This window comes from Diuraphis noxia, unplaced genomic scaffold (genome assembly GCF_037042655.1).
Source record: "Diuraphis noxia isolate RWA-SAM2 unplaced genomic scaffold, SU_Dnox_SAM2 contig0001, whole genome shotgun sequence".
Taxonomy (NCBI): Eukaryota; Metazoa; Arthropoda; class Insecta; order Hemiptera; family Aphididae; genus Diuraphis; species Diuraphis noxia.
The window spans coordinates 73,445,950-73,467,069 of record NW_028301711.1 but is presented as its reverse complement, the minus strand read 5'-3'; the positions used below and the strand labels follow the sequence as shown (position 1 = coordinate 73,467,069).

General features: G+C 32.7%; 1 protein-coding gene across 2 annotated transcripts in view; it reads right to left on the bottom strand.

Annotated features, from left to right (window-relative positions):
• The window catches only part of LOC107169563 (uncharacterized), a 32,965-nt gene extending 16,262 nt beyond the window's left edge, over positions 1-16,703 (bottom strand). The window contains exons 1-4 of one of the 2 annotated variants that reach the window (XM_089218543.1): positions 16,255-16,703; positions 13,401-14,659; positions 8,642-8,872; positions 424-512 (exon numbers count right to left, since the gene is read on the bottom strand). In XM_089218543.1, the coding sequence (XP_089074669.1) occupies positions 424-512; positions 8,642-8,872; positions 13,401-14,659; positions 16,255-16,289 (1,614 nt within the window). In that variant the 5' untranslated portion in view covers positions 16,290-16,703. The remainder of the gene's footprint in view (positions 1-423; positions 513-8,641; positions 8,873-13,400; positions 14,660-16,254) is intronic. The other variant, XM_089218549.1, reaches the window with a different exon arrangement.
• Between the last annotated feature and the right edge of the window lie 4,417 nt (positions 16,704-21,120).

Genomic DNA, 21,120 nt, shown 5'->3' with positions numbered 1-21,120 from the left:
TTATATAGCCCTAATTATGAATAAAATTCGTTATTTTTGGCAATCAGAGGTCATAAATCAATACATATAATTACAATAGTATACTGGCTGATACATGTATTGTTATTATTCTATTGTTGTTATAATATTACCGCGATGGTGGTGACATTTTTTTTTTCTTATTCGCGAAAACTCACGGTGAATTAACGTTAATTTAATAAGACGGATGACAAAACAGCGTTGTATTATCGTTATGGAATAGCGACTGTGGCAATATTATGCTCACGAAATATGTAATGAATTACGGTATATTAAGAACGGTAGTACCTACCTACCGTGTTATTATTATTTATTGTATATTATTACAATGTAATAAATATTATATTATTATATTTTAAATTTATATACTAAAATATAGGTATTGTTGTGGCTGTTGTTTTTTACCTGCCATGGAAAGCTGCCAAACCCAGCTTCGTCACCTCCAACAATTCTTCTTTGCGCTCCTTGTTGCTTGGCCACCGAAACACCACAACCTAAATAATACGCATACGTTTTGATCAAATAAAATCCTCGTTGCTTTCATATACCATCCACCAAGTTTATATGTATATGAGATGATCCATTAAGTGTCCAAACTCATTATTTCAAAAAGTTTTAACTTAAAAAAAAAATATAATATAATATTTTTACATTTTAAAAATTGTTTACATTCTTTTAAATGACAACATATATTTTGAATTTCGTGTATTCATGAGTAGAATATTATTCATAAAATTTACGAAAACGTAAATTAAATTTTGAACGAGTAGTTTATAATTTATTAGTTATTTCAAGCCTAGATGAGTGGTGTATAGTGGGCCAACATTTAGCGGGGTACCCCCGTGCTATTCTGCTCCACTCATCTAACTTTAAATTCATAATTTACTCGGCAATTGAAAAAAATGAACATTAAAAAAAAAAAAATCTATATAGACACTTAATAGATCATCCTTAATATATTATATGATTAGTATGATATGGATGTGCTTTTTGGCACATTTTATAAATATTAAATAATTATGCGTTTATCATCGTAGGTACTCAAGGCTGGGCAAATCAAAATAAATCTCACTTTGAACTTTGGAATATAAATTTTGAAATCAACTTATCAGCTCGTTGATGAAGTGTATTGATTTGGTTTTCTCGTAATTTTGGCGAGGTTGGACAACAAAATGATTTTAGTGGAAGACAAAAGTGTAAAAGTTATTACCTTCATAAAATAATGAGTCAAAAAATTAATCTGATAAAAAAAAAATAAAAATATAAAAATACGAGTTACTCGTTTTGTTAAAAAGTTAAAATTGATTCGACTTAAATTATTGAATATGCCCTGCCCTGACTTGAATATAAGTGTGTCTATATAATATTATGGATCATAAGTCTGGTATAATAATATAGGTAAACATTATTATGGTGTGTAGGTGTATTATGTTTATGCATTTTCATATAATATGACGATAGAGTCAAAATGTAGTATTTACAATGATTTATATTCGTCTATATAATATTATGACGACCGTATATAGTGCACCAAAACCACTTTCTAAATACTTGTACTACCATACAAACAAAAAATATTATGCACTATGTATATTCAATATTGTGTATCATGTGTATACTACGTATAATATATGCTCACAATTGGTTTGGGGCTACAAAATCGACCATGTACTTTGGTTTTTTAATTTATAGCCCAAAAACCATTTTTGTTAATATTCAGTTGACCCGGTCCAAAAGGGCATGATTTTTATTATCACATTCAAAATCGTTATTACTTATTATTTTAACTAGGTAATTAATATCTATATATATATATATTATTTTAGTATGTTATTATCATTATCATCATCACATAACAACTCGTTTTTACAACCACGGTTAATAATCGCCGGAAGTCAGCATTTAGTGTGCGGACGCCAAAACATAACATCGTTAATATTATGGTAAATTATTATTTCAATATTCTGTATAATATCCACAGACGTTTTTAATCATTGCAAACATCATTGTAAACCAATCGATACCCATATTGTATGATATTTATTTTCCACATTAGTATCGTCGCAAACGTCGTAATTGTTGTAGTTATAGTTATTATTACAATAATAATATATGTACCAAAGTACGCGTTTTATGAAGGCCTAACCGCGGTGGAAACAATACATAATATGTTAATAATACATCATGCTAAATATGACTATATTATGTTATTATTCCCATTAGAGTTGAAGAATTGAAGTGGACATTAGTTTTAATAGTTATGATGATGATGAAGATTACTATAATATGGTTAGATTACAACAGCAACAGTTTTTGTTCGGTTAAAAGTTCGTTTGTTATTATAATAGTTACGAATGGTTGTTACTTGTTAATATTTTCATGTATTTAATTAATCACAACGTTATGTATAGCGTTTTAGTATTCTAACTTTCACCGTGGTCGTATTTTCGTACAGGTGAAATATATATTTTAAGCTCATGTTTAAATCATTGCGTTTGGTACTACTTAATTATATCATATATAACATAATATAGGTATAAGTATAATAAATTATCGAAATAGTCTCTTGTCAAAGATAACAATAATATTTTATATATTTTATTGGCGTACTTCCAATCACTGATCGCACGGTAATAATATTAATATAGTTATTGCCTATTACGTAATACCTACGAAGGTACATATTGAATCAAAATATATTCACACGTAATAACACTAATAATAATAAATTGCTCATAATATTTGTCATTGTCGAAAGTTGTTTCGAGAAATTTTTACTTTTTTCTTAATCAAATAACACAAGACCGAACGATAACAGCTAGAAAGACGTTACGTTACGTAAAAATATCCACCGGTCTATAATATACGACTGGAAATCTACAATCATCGTTTGCAATAACATTATTTTTGGTATCGGTTCGATTTGAAAGTGTCGCGTGCGTGTGGCTATGTATTGCGTAGATACCATCTAAAAGCGTGCCCGTTTCTAACATATTATTATCATTACTATTATAACGATGGATTAACATTATCCACTCTGTAAAATGCTGAAGCCAAAATAAAACGTAAGTGTTAAACAATATTTTAACGACGGGACCAAACAGCGATCGAACATCTTTCTTTTGTGCGGATGAAGTTTCACACAAGGCGATTGATCGTATGAAATACGTTTTAATTCGGTAATTAATCGCCTAGTGTTAAGCTACTTAAATGATATGCTACTGCCTCATTATTTATTAATATATATTATTATCAATTAAGCTTATTGTTGAGCTCCGAAACTAATGATCTAATAAAAAATTATGTTTAAAAAAGACAATAATAATAAAGAATTTATCCAAATTCTGATCTTTGGAATTAAGTATACTCATGAAGATTATATAGGTATTCTCAAATCATCAAATTTTTTACCACAAAGGCTTAAGATTGTAAGGAATGTTCAGATGTTCTGTGATGGAAGAAACATTTTTTCCAAGTGAGTGAACCCCCTTCAAAATTTTAAATTTTTAAGCACATGATTTTTTAAAAATATTTTGATACGTCTAAATCGATAGAGTCATAGTTTTGTTATTGTTAATCTCTATAAAACAAAAGCACTAAGAAATAAGACCTAAGCTAACTTAATCAAAAATGTGAACCAAATTACGACACTATCACGAGCGGTTCGGTCGGATGGGATGATAATATTATCATAGTCGGAGAACGACTACGGTATAGTATAATAACTACGAACCGCTGTTGATATTGTATATTATTATCGCATTTTAGCCGTTATACGAAAGGCCATGGTGCACGTCCTTCACACAAAAACTGTCATTGTACGGAACAAATAGAAAAAAAATTCGCTTTCTACACAATAATAGTAATAATAGAGCGCAGAGTTCCGCTTAATGCCATCACGTCATCGATGCAAATAATTTTGATTACATTAACCGATTGATTCCATAGTAGATTTTTTTGTAACTATCCTTTATTAATTTAATTATTAAATATACAATAAAAACAAAACATGGTGGTTTATAATAACGAGCATTCACTGCCAATTATAATTGTTGGACTAAATTTATCAATACCTATAACAACTGCAAATCTAAATTTAAAGATTTCTCTTCTATATAGTACAATTATTACTGACAAATAAATTTCTAGTTTGTTTAAAACATTGTAATAGTTATTTTTCTGCGTTCACATTTGGTCCATTCAGTTTCAAGAAAAGTCAAATTTTGTTATCAACAATCACCAAGTTGCATGGAATGTTTTTAAATTTTCTATGATATAATATTATTGGATGGAATTTTTTTTAACTTATCCTATATAAGCTTTACTTACGAATATTTTCCAGCTCATCTAAACGAATAAGTAAATGTATGTTATTGTTATTGACCGATCTTTTTGTTTTTCAAACATTTATAGGTAAATAAAAAACTGTTATGCACAGAATTAAGGACATCGATATTATTCTAATATTATACGTTTACTGTCATTGGACAAATAATTTATCAATCAGATTTTTACTTATTGAAAGACTACAACAGTTTTCATTAAAGTGTTTCAATTATCCTAACACGATGATTTCAATCAAAAGGTTTAATTTTAAATAGGAAATTTGGTTCAAGTTTTCATTTTTTGATTTCGAATAAATGGTTGATTGTATTAACCTGCAGTGATCACATTAAGCTAAACGAGTTGTGTAAAATAAATGAGCTGTAATAAAAATGTAAGATTCAAATTGAAAAAACTATGTTTTAATTATTTTAAATGGTTCCATGAATAATAAAAAAAAAATTGGAAAATAAATATTTTTTAAATGTTAGTAAAAATTTATAATCGACGGAAATCGTTGGAGATATCAGAAACAGACTTAAAAACATAGTTTCCAAATTCAGACACACCAGATGATCATGAAGAAGTGTGCAGAGAGTTTATTCGTGTATGGCACATGAACTCTTCATCGAGAGCATAACAAACTATAGTCGAGCAAATAAAAAATCAGAATATATTCGATTGTGAACACACAACGGTAATAATAGCGGACTTTATAATTAAATTATACGAACAGAAAGATACTTAAACGCCGTCGAGTCAATTATTATTACAGGTATTTAATATTATTTATTATTTAACACATTCGCCGTTTATAATATACAGCGTGATTACGTGTTTATAAAGTATAACATTATACATAATATATTATCATATTATATTATTATATCTGCAACCAGCCAACAATGAAAAGATATTAATATTATTTATTGGCTGATCGTCGTAATAATATAAATGCATTATACTTTTATATAATAATATTATATTATAATATAGGCGCACTTCCATTATTTATCATTTTATTATACCGGTCGACATTGACGACACGATGCGAATGCGATATTGTTGTTAAACGGCCGCACGCGTTTGTCGTAATAATAAAAATACGATAAATTTGATACCATTATTATGTTAAAAATAATGCCGACAACATAGAAAGCTGTATTGTACGTTATAATAATAATATTATGTTATAATAATAATAATATATAATTATAATAAAGTGATCGATCCGTGGAAAATCCTCCCCTCCGCCAGCAACCCATCCAACGATTGCCGTCGCCATCCATCGGATTTAAAATAATATTATGACGTTAATATCACGTCATTAAAATATTATTGTTTAAAATATCGGTTTTTTTTTTTTTTTTTTAATTCGATCAAACCGTTTCGACTTGCCTGTCTTTCGTCAGTCGAGAAACTGTCTGACCGCGCGTCATAATAGTATGATAATAATATACACGTCGCGTTCATATAATATGATATGACAGTACTCATAGTCGTAATCCGGAAATTATTCTTTGCGATATTATAATAATGTATAATGGTACAACGGTACAGGTTTTATGTTAGGTATACCGATTACCGACGCAGTGACCGCGGTGACGATTTCCCCGCGAAAATCGCGAGCGGCCGACATTATATTATATTGTTATTATTATCATTATATTACAGACGAAATGTCGTGAAAACCGCATACGATTTCACCGATTTTGCTTATTTTCACAGTCTCGGACAGACTAGACGTAACGACGCGACGACGGAAATCTAAACCGTAATAATAATAATAATAATAATAACCAGGTTTAGGATTTTATAGCATTTGATAATAGTTATCGGATACTGCAGATAAAAATAGCAGAGTGAGCTATACATTTGTTTTGTTTTGTAATACTCCGAATAAAAAATTATTTAGAGCCATTTTTTTGTATATTTGAAGTATTTTAGTGTTTTAGTACTATTTTTTATGTTTTGGTGCAATTTTTTTCTAATTTGCGTAAGATAACATTTTATAATGTATTTTTATGAATCTAGGTTTGGTATTAAAAATCAAAAAATCAGTCATTTATTTTAATTATATTTTGTTTGAACCCATAATAAAAATGTAAATACCCAAATTTTATTTATTTTTTCATGTTAAAATCTAAATACCTATTTTAAAGTAGGTAATTTAGCGAATGGGTCTATCGAATAGTAAACAATTATGAATATATAGTTAAGTATTTATAATATATATTGTGTAGAATATTCTGTCATTCATTTGTATTTTTTTTTTACAAAGGAAAATGTAGGTACATAATTCTGTTAATTTAAAATAATTTGTAAGTTTATTCCAAGTTTTTTCCAAACAAAAAATAATAATCGAAATCTCGTTAATCGTTTTGAAACTAATATACATATACCTATCACTGATAACATACTATTTACATATATACAGCGTTATTAGTTCAAGTGTATTATACTTAAGACTGAAAATTGTACTTGAAATGTATTTTTACTCATCATTTATATTTTTTATATTTACATTATATTATACTGTTAATAACATTTGGATTTCATAATTTGGATTCTCGGTACATGATTTTGTATTTTCTAGATTTATTACTTCTATTATATTATTAATATACCAATTATTTTTAAACTTAGACGCAACGCAGTCCGAGTGATCAAATTTCAATTTTTTTGATTCCCTTAAAATATAATTAATATAGGAACGACATTTTTTGTATTCCCTATCAAATAAATGTTCATTAAACAAAAATATGTTTTTTGTTCGATTTAAGTGTTCTAATTTGATCTTATTCATATTAAAGCATAATAAAGCAAAATTAAATAATAAAAAACAAAGTTTATCAAAAATACTAATAGAGTTCAATAGAGGTTTATTCAGACAAATTCATTTTGATATCATCAATCGTCCTCGGATGTAACTATAACGGTAAAATTCGACAAGCATTGATTCGAAGGTACTACATTTTCGTGTATAAATAAAATAACGAAATACTTTATTTAGACAGATAAACAAAAACTTTACCTCGGACAATATTAAGTAGTTAAGTACCTACATCTAAAATAGATATCGATAAGATATTTTTATTTCCTTAAAAATTATTAGTAAAATTTCGGTATTTGATATTAGGTACGTTAAAATATTCTAGATAGTTGCGACACTCAGGCTCTAACACGCAGATTCGCCAAGATTATCTTAGACCCTTAATAATGTATTATAAATTGTAAAACCACAAAGTTTCAATAAAAAAAAAAATTATTATTGTTATAAATTAAATCGTGTTTACCGCTTTACCAGTTTATCGACAGCGATATTACTTATAAATTGGATGAAATGGTTCACATAATGATTATAAATGTGACGTTTATTTTGATGTACAAACGCATTAAGGTTCATATGATATGTTTAATTTTAGTGTGGTGTATATTTAGTATTTGTATAAAGCTGTGTTGTAAAAGTTATGACTTGTTTAGGGTTAGTTTATTGGTTTAATTAACAGAATGATTTTTAGAGACGCCAAGTCACTCATTATTTCGAAAACTATAAACATTTTTGAAAATATTTTTTTTCGCATAATTTGTAATAGTTAAAACATAGAACCATTTATCTTATTAGATTACACACTTTATCTTTATTTATCTCTATAATTACTTTTTTAATTTAAAATCAGATGAAAAATATTTTTTTGAATATTATAATATATAAAAATAAAATGTTGAATGAGTAAGTACTTATGGGTTATAACATTAAGTAATTAAAGTTTAGATGAGCGAAATGGAGTGGCTAAGGGTACCCCGTAAAATGTTGGTCCACTGTTCCGTTCATCTAAGCTTTAAATACTTTTAGCTTATTATAATAAATCATTCGTTCATACTCATACTTAGATTTTTATATAAGTACCGAAATACTCCAAGAAATATGTACATAGTATGAATTTTCATCAAAAACTAAAAAACTAAACATTTTTTTACTACTAAAGATATTAAAAAAATATATTTTTTTTTAAACTTTCAATAGTTTTTGTAATAATGTGTGTCTAACATTGAAAAAACAAAAATCATTTTGTAGGTATGTTATGTCGTAAGTGTTGTGTCTTCGAGCGACGGTTTGTGAAGTTTTTACAAAAGCAGGTCGTAATAATATAGTATAAATATACGTATTATGGTTATTATACAGTTTGTAGCGTTATCGTTAGACAAGAAACGAAGAATGAAAGAAAATAACAGTATATAAGTAAAGTGATGTATAAGGTGTAATAGGCAATAAAACCGCGGACCGGCGGTGACTTACTGGGATCGTTAGTCACTGGCCCATAGTCGACCGGCACCGACGCTCTGTTAGTATTGATAGCAATATTTTCGTTCGTTTTGGCGGAATTTCGGTCGCAACAGACGTACAGGAAGCCACCACAGGTGCTCTCAATGTAACCGGAAGCCATCCAGCAAGTTAACAAAAATTCACAGCTTCCTGTATTGCACAAACTATTGCGTTTGCTGTCTACGTCCAAGTCGGTCCATTCATCTGCGAACATCATCCACCGTCTTCACCTGGTCATTTTTTTTACATTTGGAACAACCGTTCCCGAGGTATAGCTCGCTCACTCGCTTTACACGTCATCACATAGATACACGCCGAAAACGTGCTCATAGCCGATATGGTCGGATGTAATCGTATAATATCATATCATTGTCGAGTCGTTATTGTTTTATAATTATTATTATATTTTATTATTTATGTCGTACTCGTTTAACATAATATTTTATAGTATTTTTCGGGGTTGTCGGTGAAAATAAGTCGTTTTATGCAGAGTCCTTGTCCTACCAAACCATCATTATTATTAATAATTAGTCTTATATTATTGCGTCTGTGTTTAGAATACAATAATATTGTAAACATTATTGATGTGATCACGCACTCGGTACCTATTATATGCAGGTACAATAATATTATGTTAATAATTGTATTGGTGTGTTTAGTGATGTAAACGAATCCTGTGTGTTAAAATATACTCATGACTGTAAGCTATATTAAAGTGTTAACCATGCAACTATAATATTATATATTATCATCTAAATATTATTATCAATAACTAAAATCAATTAACCAAATTATTATTAATAATCTGCATAGAACCTCCCCGCATATCATAATTTTTAGTGATTGTCCCTCAATACCAATTATGTATGTGAAAAACTATAGAAAAGTGAGTTGTCAGCAAACGTATGCATAATATTAATTATATGTCAATATGTGATAGGTATAATTTAAAAGTTATGATAGGCTTAGAATTTTAAAAATTAAGAGGGCCATTTATTATCTCCGTCTTAAAAACGTAGTAGATGACATAATTTCGTTCGGCACAATCAATTTTATATTTTATCAGCTCACCTTGAATATTACGATGGATCTATCGACAAACCTAATGGTAAGAATACTATGTTTAGTGCATCTCATAGGCTTTTATTGATATTTTAATTTTAAGTGTGGTTACAAATATGTTAAATATAGTTTCAAAAGGTTTATAATTCGCTTTAAAAATATGTAAATGTAAACAAAAAACTGAAAAAACCTATATTAGATGTCTAAGATAAATTTGACAATTTATTGGTCAATTCGCTTGAATCTTAAACCATAACATAAAATTTCATAAAATATGTTCCGTTGAACGCACATTTGTTACTACCATATGTCTGTAAGACGGAGACAATACATGCGTGGTCGTCGTGTTCTTAAAAGAACGAAAAAAAAATTGATTTTCGTATTAAATACAGTATTCGTAAAATACTAATATATCGTATTGGAATGATATTGGAGTCTCGGGAACGATTGGCTGCAAGTGTACATCAACGTGACCTGATTCACTTTTTTTCCCATACCGTATATTATTTGTCCAGCGTAACACGACTTATTAGTTGATTTATAAATAATTATTAATTAATCATGCACAAAAATGTTCCAAACACATTACCTAGGTACTCACAACTCACAGTAGTTAATGTAATATAAGAAGTTTTTAGGGAACACCGATTACATGCCTACCAATACGGGACGCACAGATAATACACAATACAATTTGTATATTATTATATTATGTAAGCCTCAAAGGGGCAATATATATTATTTAAATCTCTTGTTTCTCGGCGCTATATTATGTGTTAGACGTAGGTTTATTATGTACCCATAATGTATATATATATGTATTCGAACAGCGTGTTATCGCTATCTGATTGTACACACCTGTTACATTTGTTTCAGTGGAGATTTTAACGCGAGTGATGTGTGTCGTATCCCATTATAATACGCATGGGATATTATATAATATTTGTATAGGATATACACCACGAAAATGATAATAATAATAATAATAATAATATGTTTGTCCGGGGTTATAGTTTTTCAAGTTTTTGTCGTCACGCCTTATTGTATTATATTATGCCGTACAGCAACATAACATGAAATCTTCTCCAGACGGTGTAACAATAATAATATTGCCGTAACCAGAATCACATAGGTACACCCCGCGTTATAATATTATGTACAGAGTGATTCACCGGACATGCTGAGCCCAATTTTTCCAAATAATAAATGTCTTTTTTACTAAAAAATATTAAACCGATGATTTGTTTGAAAATAATGATAAACCTATAATCAATATAAAAATTTAGACGAGAATTTGAAATATATTTACTAAGGATATTGAAAATAGTTTTACGAAAATTTAATATATATGTATTATTGGGTCTGCTATTTATCATACTCGGACAATTTTTTAAATTATAAATGCTGATAAATTAATAAATCAATTTCAATTGATCGTAATATTTTATATTATACACGTATACATATATTGTTCCAATTAAACACAAAAGTAAATAATTAGAGAAACTATTCGTTCAAATTTCGATTTAGATAGATAAATAGATTTTTAGGTACCTGGTACATATAATTAAAAAAAAGTCATCTGCAGCTTAGAAATGTATGAGTTTTCCTACAGATAATGATCATTAGGTCCTAACTTAAACGCGCTCATAAAAAACCCTAGTACTTACGTGGAAATATGGTTCTAGGTTAGGAATACTTACAAAAATTTAAAAAAACCAGAATTAAAATAGATGGACATTATTAAAAAATTAAGAAAATGGGCTAGAGCATTCTCTGCAATTCACTCTGTATATAATAATATGTAATCACGAAACGGACTCTAATACCACGTAACAGCGTTAATTCATCGTAATATAATATAATAACCCTTGTCCGTCAACGTGCATTGGATATCAGGATGAGTGGCGGTGTGGAGAGTTCTTACGAGAGGTTTTTTTGAATATTATATTATTGTACTAATATAGTATTGTCATGAGGGTACTGCTTCAGGGGGGAGAGGGGGTGTTGTGACACCACAATCACAATAGATTAAGGATCGAGAAGGTTAGATCGAGGTCGAGTTCCTACCCGAGGTCAACGCACAGTGGCTGGTTTCAAAAATCCCGACCGTCGTCTATGTAATACGCAATCACTGGTGTTCCAGATGACTTAATCATATAAATATAATAATAATATAGGTAATAATATTAAAATGCTTCTAAAACTGTATACTGTAGTAATAAAATCGATGACAAAAAAATATATATATATATCTAAACATTTAAAGTCTATAAGATGAGTAACGATTAAAATTAAATAAGATATTTTCATCTTCATTTCTATAATATTGTACACGGATATCCCGGACCGCGGTCCAAGGGAGAAATATTTCAACATATATCCGCGGTCGGGACGCCGATGACGGTGGTCGCTCATCGTCGTGACACAATCGTATATAACACGATAAAAAACAGTATTGTAATTATTATTACTTGGTAGCGCGCGATCAACTGTCGCGTACAACCACTCGCAGTCCTGTGCGGCGATGATCTTGACCGGGGGCGGAGGGCGGGGGAATCGCCGTGTCCGGAAATCATCGATAACGATAGTAATATAATAATAATAATGATATTGTGCGCGCGTGCAGTGTTGCATGCGAGTCGGTCGGCTTACGGTAAAAAGCGAAAGTGTACGGTGTCGGTCCGCCGGCGGGAAATCGAAAGAAGCGCGTGTTTATCCGCCGTTAACTGTTTATTTATCGTTTCGCCAATAATATAGTGTTATCATTACTATCTCTATATTTGCCTCATAATACCATTTTGTTTTTTAACGGCCGTCACGATGTTAACTTTGACTTTTAACGAGCCGTCAACGCGTCATCGTAAATATCGGGTGCGCGCGTAACACGTTGTTAGGTCCGGTACGAAGATTACGCGAATAACGCGTCCGGAGCCCGCCCGCGGCATTACAATAATACGGTATATTATAGGTACCAATACCGCGGTATAAAAATACATCGACGTATCACACCTACGTGGTACCCATAGGCAATATTGTCACATATCGTACACCCTCCGCTGCGGATAACATATACGAGATTACAAAATTATCGCCAATATTATTATTCAGTTGTGTAACGCAATCGGGACCGGAACGAGTGTGTGTGTGGTGCAAAAAACCCACCCGGTGCAGTGTACAAACTGCCGGTCGCGTCGTCAACGGGACAAACCGGTAAGCGACGCTTGAGCCGCTCGAGTCCAGACGCGCTGCTTTCATATTGTTATTGTGATATTATTGCTGTTGGGAGTTTCGTGCCTATATTATAACCTATACGAATGTCATTATTATTGTCGTTTCTCTCCTCGTGTGATACGCCTCACGGTTTGCGCTAGAAAACACGTTTTTCCCCTTTCGTATCGTAATAAAAATTGTCATCACTTATGACATTACTACTATTATTATTATTATTATTATTATTATTATTCACGTTTACTTTGTGTATATCCGATTGGTATATGAAGACGAAATATGTTTGGACTTGTTACCGTTGAAATTTGTAATATATAATATTCTTACGATAGGACACGTATACATCGCCCGCGCCCACAACTATCACCCCCCCCCCCCCCCCATCATCCCTTCCAACAACCCACGTAGCCCACCCGTCGATAAGCGCGCTGACACTGACCTTTGACGTCGTCGGGTTGCGAGACCAACAGGTCTTGGAGTCCGTTGGGCCCACCGCCGAACGGTGCCTGGAGCGTGCCCTGGTCAATAGGGTCGCGGAACACGAGCCGAGGACTCCTGGGCCCCATGGACGGTGGTTGTTGTTGGACCGGGTACTGGGGTAAGTAACTGAAAGGCTGTTGCTGTGACAGCAGGCCTGGCGGTACGGCGGCCGGCGTCCACGGGTTGTTGCTGTTGCTGTTGACGATGTTGTTGTATGCGGGAGGCGGTGCATCGTGCGTGGGCGGGAACCGGAGGTACCGGCGACGGAACTCGGCGGAACGGTCCCAGGCGGTGACCGCCGCACCGTTCCGTTTGTAGTGATACGGGTCCGCGGCGTACCGGTAACGCCGACGGCGGTTTTGCTGCAGCTGCAGGTCGGCTGCCAACGAGGGCCCGTACTGTTGTTGCTGGTACCGGTTGTTGTTGTTGCTATAGTGGTACGGCCGTATCATGCCGTTCGGATATGCGGCCACCGCGGAACGCCGGAACCGCTTCCGCCGGTACAGCTGTTTGGACGCCGATAAACGCGCCAACGAAAAGTCTGCAGCCGCGGTGTCCGTGATGCCTGCACCCGTGTCCACGGTTTCTTCAGCCGGGCTCGCAATGCTTTCAGCCGTAACTGCGGTGTCAGCGACGGAACGTCGGTACCGCTTGTACCGGAACAACTGTTTGTACGTGGACGACTCGGCTGTCGAAGGGCCCGGCGTACGGCGGAACCGCTTGCGCCGGTACGACTGTTTGGACGCCACCGAGGCCATTAGCTGGGCGTACAGGTCTCGGTGTCGCGACGACTTGACGACCATCTTGAACAGCCGGTTGTCGTGGTTGCGCTTGTTCCGCCGGGTCTTGGCCTTGTCGATCAAGCACATCTTGCACACGGTCGAGTTACCGGCAACCGTGGTAACTGATTTGGCGGCCGTCGTCAAGTTCTTCAGCGGTTCGTCCACGTACTGCCAGTCCTCCACGTGCTCGTCGAACTTACTGGGTTTGCTGGCCGCTGACTGTCCAGCCGTCTCGTTGCCGCCGTTCGTCAGTGGCGATTGCGTCGGGTAATCGGTAGTGGCAGCAGCCCACGACGGTGGCGACGACGACAGTTCGGAAGCGGACACGACAGTCGTTGTTGTCGTGCCGTTGTTGTTGTTGTTATTGTCAGACCCGAGACATCGGTCGGCCAACAGCATCACCGCAACCAGGGTGGGTAAAAACACTAACAAACACCTGTGAAAATGATTAAATTTAACGGTCAGTTCATTGTGTTTTAGGAAAAAAGTTACAGGCAATTAGGTAGCAATTCATTACGTCATGCCATGTCATACGTAGTTTGTAAAAACTGTTTCACGCAAAAAAAGAACCTTCTGGCCGCCGCACTTGAGCAAAAAATGTTATTTAGTCGTTATAAATGTTTTTGAGTTTTTCAATTTAGATAAAACTTAAAAAAAAAAAAATAAACACTACGATTCGGCAAATGTTTTCCTACGCACAGCCAAAGTGGTTTTTATTAGTACGGAAAGATTTCTGTTCGGAGGCGTCCTCTTTTTTATTATTAGTGTCCTCTGTAACGTTTAGTGAGCTGGCCGTTCTTTCGACATTGGTCATTTGGTCATACGTATTATAATATTTTAGGATACATGGGACCAAAACAACAATGTTATATATTTTATCATATAACAATATACTACAATTTGATTTTTTTTTTAAATAAAATCATAAATTATGTATAATTCGTAAGCCATAATTATATTTTTTAAGGTTTTGACTGTGGAAATAAATTGGTGTGGGATCGGTATCATGCATATAGTCATTACCGATATTTTCCAGTTAAAAATAAGACTAACGCCGATGGCATATATGTGAAAATAGGGTAGTGCGCTTGAGAAGCTTTGCCTCCTAATTTGAATTCAACGGATTTATTATCGTATTAATGTATTTTTTGTAAAGAAAAAAATAAAATATGACTATTAGTATACTGAAGCCTCCCTATTGAAATTCCCTATTTGCGATTATGGCCGAAGTGATTTGTATACTTGTATTATGTATACGATGGCATTAAAATACCGATAAACCAAATTTTTTACTCACGAAACGATGACCCGCGTTTTTAATTATTATTGTGAATATTAAAATATTAGAAAACGATACAAAAAACACATAACGGCTTGCATCAACTACAGATGAATCGCATTTGTCCTATTTATATTTTATAACGTTATTAGTTGTTATTACTTTAACCATAGATTTTTTTAATATCAACATTGTATCGTCTATAGAATCTTACTCAACTCAGACCATGTTGTGGATTTTTGTTATAATAATATAGGTAGATACTAATATAGATAATGCCAAAATATAAAATAATAATTTCTATTTTAACATATTACAATAGTACCTACATAATGGTCGTATAAAAATCTAACCTCTTTTAACCCCTCACTTCATACCCACATTTGCATACGCCATAATAGTAGGTAGGTACGCATGTTGAATATTTTTGAGAATTTTGTTTGATCTTGAAAAGCTAAATTTTTATTTTTTTATTTGTTACAAAAAGAGTACCACTATTATAGGAAATAATAATATTATTTGTGCAGAGACTACGTATAATTTATGACAAATCACAATGAAAGCCGAGGTCCTCATTATGTCAGCAGTCGGCGTAAATACAAACGCAACAATAGAGGTAAATTAAAGTCATCCACTGCAGGAGTCCGGCGCCATCATAGTCTTGTGCACTCGGAGATCATAACAATAATAAATCGCAGGGAGGTGGAAATTCCAATATCATGTCAAATATAATATTGATTTATCATAGTTACCTTAGACGGTTGCATCTCGGTGACATGGCGAACATGACGCGAATCTTACAAATGAGCTGTGTCAAAGCAAAAACGCTCTAGCCATTTATTTATGTGAAAATTGAATATAATACCTTTGCGAGCAGGTTATGTGAAAATTAATTTGAAAAAAAAAATTATTTCATGAAGCTCGATCGAAAGACAAAAATAAAACTTAAAAAAAAAAAAAAAAAAATAGAAACACGATTCCTAGGACACTAATTATAGGAAATTATTGGTCGGAGGGAATGATTGGGTTTACGTTGGTTTGTCTATTGGTTATTCGCGAACTAATGTAGAAGACGGTTGCGGACCGGAAGACGACGTAGAACTAGTGCTGTGTTCTCGGGCCGGCATGACGGCACGAGCGGACAGATCGGACTGATGCGTTCGGAAACGCGGACTTGGTGCTGCTGCTTGCGCGGACCGTCGCGATGTCAGGACCAAACTCCCACCGCTGCCATCGCCGCCGCTGGGAGCGCAGTGGCGATGGTAGTGGCGACAATAAAAAAATAATAAATAAATAAGAATAATATGGGAAAAGGGAAAAAACTACCGTGCCCATGTACTACACATATTATAATAGTAGAATTATAGCTGCACGGAGAACGGAAGGAACGAGAGGAAGAAAAGGAGAAGGAGAAGAAAGAAGAGGAATAGTATGAGAAAAGAAGAAGAGAACGCGCACGCACTCGCACACACAAGTGAAAACCACTTTCATTTGTTATAAACTTTCTTTTGCAAGGTCAACCGAGGACCGGCATTGAAAATCCGACCCCCTCCCACCCCCGTCCCTAGTACACCCGACAACCCTACTCCTATAACGTGCATGTTATTATATGTACATACCTATTACTTTACGCTACAACTCTGCTCGTATATATAATAATAATAATATTATTAAACTCATCGTCGCCGCCGTCTGTTACGACACACACCAGACCGGCTGTTGTTTAGGTATATGTGTGCGTGTATATTCTGTCTTTATGTGTGTGCACACAACACGAGCATACGATTTTCGTAAACACTTTCACTGTGTGAGTATAATATAATAATATAACTACGTGATACGCGTGGTATAGGCAAGTGTATTGTAATCATGATGTCCGCACGCCGAACGCATAATATCATATTATATTATATAGGTACTTGGGTAGGTAGTATAATAATGTTGCATACAACGTGTAGATGATGTAAATAATGTATTTATGGACAAGTCATAAGAGTAAAAAAGTAGATAATAGTAAATACCCATAGGGTAGTGTTCTCGAAATCAAGGCATGTGGCCCAATGCCCCATGCCCCCATCGTTACCATCTGTTACCACTCGTTCGTTGCTGTCTCATCTTATGGGCATAGCCACCGAATAGATTAAGATTTTTTACTTTTTGTGTATAGGTACGGAGAATAAAAAAAAGGTCTCCATATATAAATACTGAACACTCATTAATTTTCTTTTCTTTTTTTTTTCATCGCATGAAGTTTATTTAAATAGTACCTATGTGCCTACTAATGGCGGGATGAAGGGGATGATGTGCAGATCATAAATTTACCATCGGCACAATATATAAAAGTCTTAAAAATCCGTTTGACTGTCAGAACAAAATTTGTTAAATATCGGGTCACGATACATATGAGAAGACTCTATGTAAGCTGCAAAGGTCTCATAATATTATAATCAATCTATTGGCTCGTAAATGTCGGCGTGGATGTGCATACGGTACAGCACGCGATTATTTATTATTACGTGTTGGCCGTATTGTATATCGTATACTGTATGAAACGGGTCGTGGATCAATAACAATAAATAATTATTAATACAACACGCAAATTATATGTTATAATTAGGTTTTAAATTTGCGTCCATGAGAAATAGCGCGATACATAAACGCATGATAAGGCGTCAGAGCCTGGTGGGGGATCATTCCTTAAGAAATAATACGCAACACTGATATTTATTTTGTACGATGTTTTAGTGGAATATATAAGTATCAAACATATCTTGCACTTATTGTTTAACTATAATTTAAAGGTAGTGTATTTTATTATATATTTACCAGGTATATAATAAACAAAACTAAAAAAAAAAAAAAAAAAAAATGAAAAGTATGTAGTTTCTTAAAATTATTCTTAATTTATATATTATACTTTATTAATGATTATTATTATTTTATCATACATTTTTGAATTCATATTAGCTATAACTATAGGGATGGCATTTTTCTGGTAATAATATTCGATGTAGCTTTGTAAGTTGAAAATGAGTTTTGGGTGTTACTAATTATTTTAATGCACCTACTTTTATTTAGGAGTTTTGACAAATTTGACTTATTATCATAATTAATATTTTTTTTCTTCTGCAAACATTTCAAATATTGGATAAATTGGCCATAGCTGCTTTGGAGGTTTAGTCCCCCTAAATTTCCGTAAAATTCCTCTGATTCAAAAATCAGTATATTAGTAACTAAGAATGTATCATTATATATTATAGGAAGAGGGATATTTTTTAAAATAGGCTTTTTGCTCCTGTGTGTAATATGTAGGTAGTAGATACATAGTGGCTGCAGATAATCAGATAGTAACGAACTTGAATTATAATCACTATAATCAGTTATTAATGATATAGTGCAACTTGTTTTACGAGATAAACTTATAGGTAAAAGGATTACGTGACTGGTAAGTTAAACCAGATCAATTACAAAAGCAACCACTTACCTAATTGAAATTTTAATATTTAAAAAGATTTTTTTGAATTGAATTGAATTGAAACATTTTACTTTTTATTTTTTGGTGGTATTAATAAATACAATTTAACGATTTTTAATAGAGTATTTTTTAAGGCATTGAAATTCTAGCGCTACTCACAACAATATATAATTAAGCATTTCTTTAAAAAAAATGTAAAATTGTGTACGTGTAATGTACGAGATCTGTGGGAGGGGCATGAAAATATCTCGAGGTAATAAAATATTCTATGTCAATAGTAAAAATAGTTAACAGTATATTTTTAGGTGTCCCTAAGTCAGCATGGGAGACATTTATGAAAAATACAGTATTTCCTTTCCATGTTCTGCCACGCGAATTTACCTCTGTTATTTGCATTTATCATATTATATTTATATGTCATTGCAGTATATCACCATGGCTCATCCATTGTTAAATATCTATACAAATTACAAGCACAACATGTGCAAGTATGTATACATTACAGAAAGAGACTTAGAGACAAAGAGACTAGGTTGCTAAAGGAAAGATGTTTAAGGACTGCATTCAGTGCAAATAGTCTGTTTGTTGATTTTTCGATACCTTAATAATATATAGTTAAAATATAATATGGATAAGTAGTATTTTATGCCACGTAGGGCCAGGAAAAACGCGATCAACCGGGTCAACGCATCGCGATTGTTTAATACATAACAAGGCAATAACTTAATAATAATAATAATGGTAATCAGACTCAATATTATTATACATTATTACGAAACAAAAAAATCACATATTTTATAGTTACTAAGCAATGTATAATAATATTGGAAAAAAATAAATGAAATCTATAATCATAAGTAGTTTTTTTGTTTCTACGTAAACCACACGTGTATAAAAAAAAACCGAAAAACTGAATTTTCACGCGGTTGGGCACATCATTGTTGAAAATAACACGACGGTCACTATTCTGCAGACCACAAGTCATTTGTGTTATTATTGTAATATTGGTCTTCTGCAGGTGAACGACTGCAGTCGTTACAGTATAATAATATTATTAGAGTTAGGATGTTTACCGCTTTTACATATTTTATTTTATTTTAGTCGTGCTCACATAATATTGCGGAATTTAATTCATGAAAAGTTTAACACTAAAAAATTATGTTATTCACTCTTACATGATAATAGTTAGGTGTTATTATTAGAAGTATTATATTTTTAACAAATAATGAACAATATAGTTTAAAATCAACGCATTTATAATGTCAGGTTTTATCGTTCTAAGGACATGCTTAGATATTTTTTGAGCATATTTTATAGTAATTTTTATAATTTTCAAGGTCATACACATCCTTGTTTTTATTTGTTATTACCTACTCTAAATTATAATCATAACAATAGTAGTATTATTACCGAACATTTATTATATTTCTGTTTAAAATATCGTTCATACTTTGGTATAAGTACCTATTATACATAGTTTATTGTATTAAGCAGGTAAACTTACGCCTGTTACGTTAGATTTTGATAGCTTTTGAAATTTGCTACTTGTATAAAAAAAAAAAAAATGTTATTTTCGCCACACCTAAAATAATGACATTTCGTTTTTTACGGTGGTGCAGGTTACCAAAATTATGGTTTAGATGTGGTGCTATAACTACATGCTACTTTTTATACTGTGGAGCAAATTTCATAATAATAAACACATTTATATAATGTAAAGCTATTGGTGACGTAAATTACGAGCACTAAAATTGGCGCAAAATATCATATGGCCCGTATTTGGACCTTCAAAACAAAATTGAGTGTATTTAAAAAAAAATAAAAATAAAATTGCAACGTTTGTGTAGGTATTTATTATGTTTTTTTTTTTTTTTGGGGGGGGGGGAGAGTTATAAGAACGGACGCAAAATATTAACCAGCCAACACTGCCAGAACCATGCCACTGATTATAACACCTATGCCCACCTATATCTACCTACAAAATGTTAAATTATTGTCATTCGTATACACCACGTGTATTCTTAAATAATGTCCTCCCCCCCCCTTTTGAGTAATGTGCATAAGTGGTTATCGCCACGAGGAACCACGGTTGACCCGTCTCCCGTCGCCGGCGAATAATGAAAGTTTATAATAATGTTATATA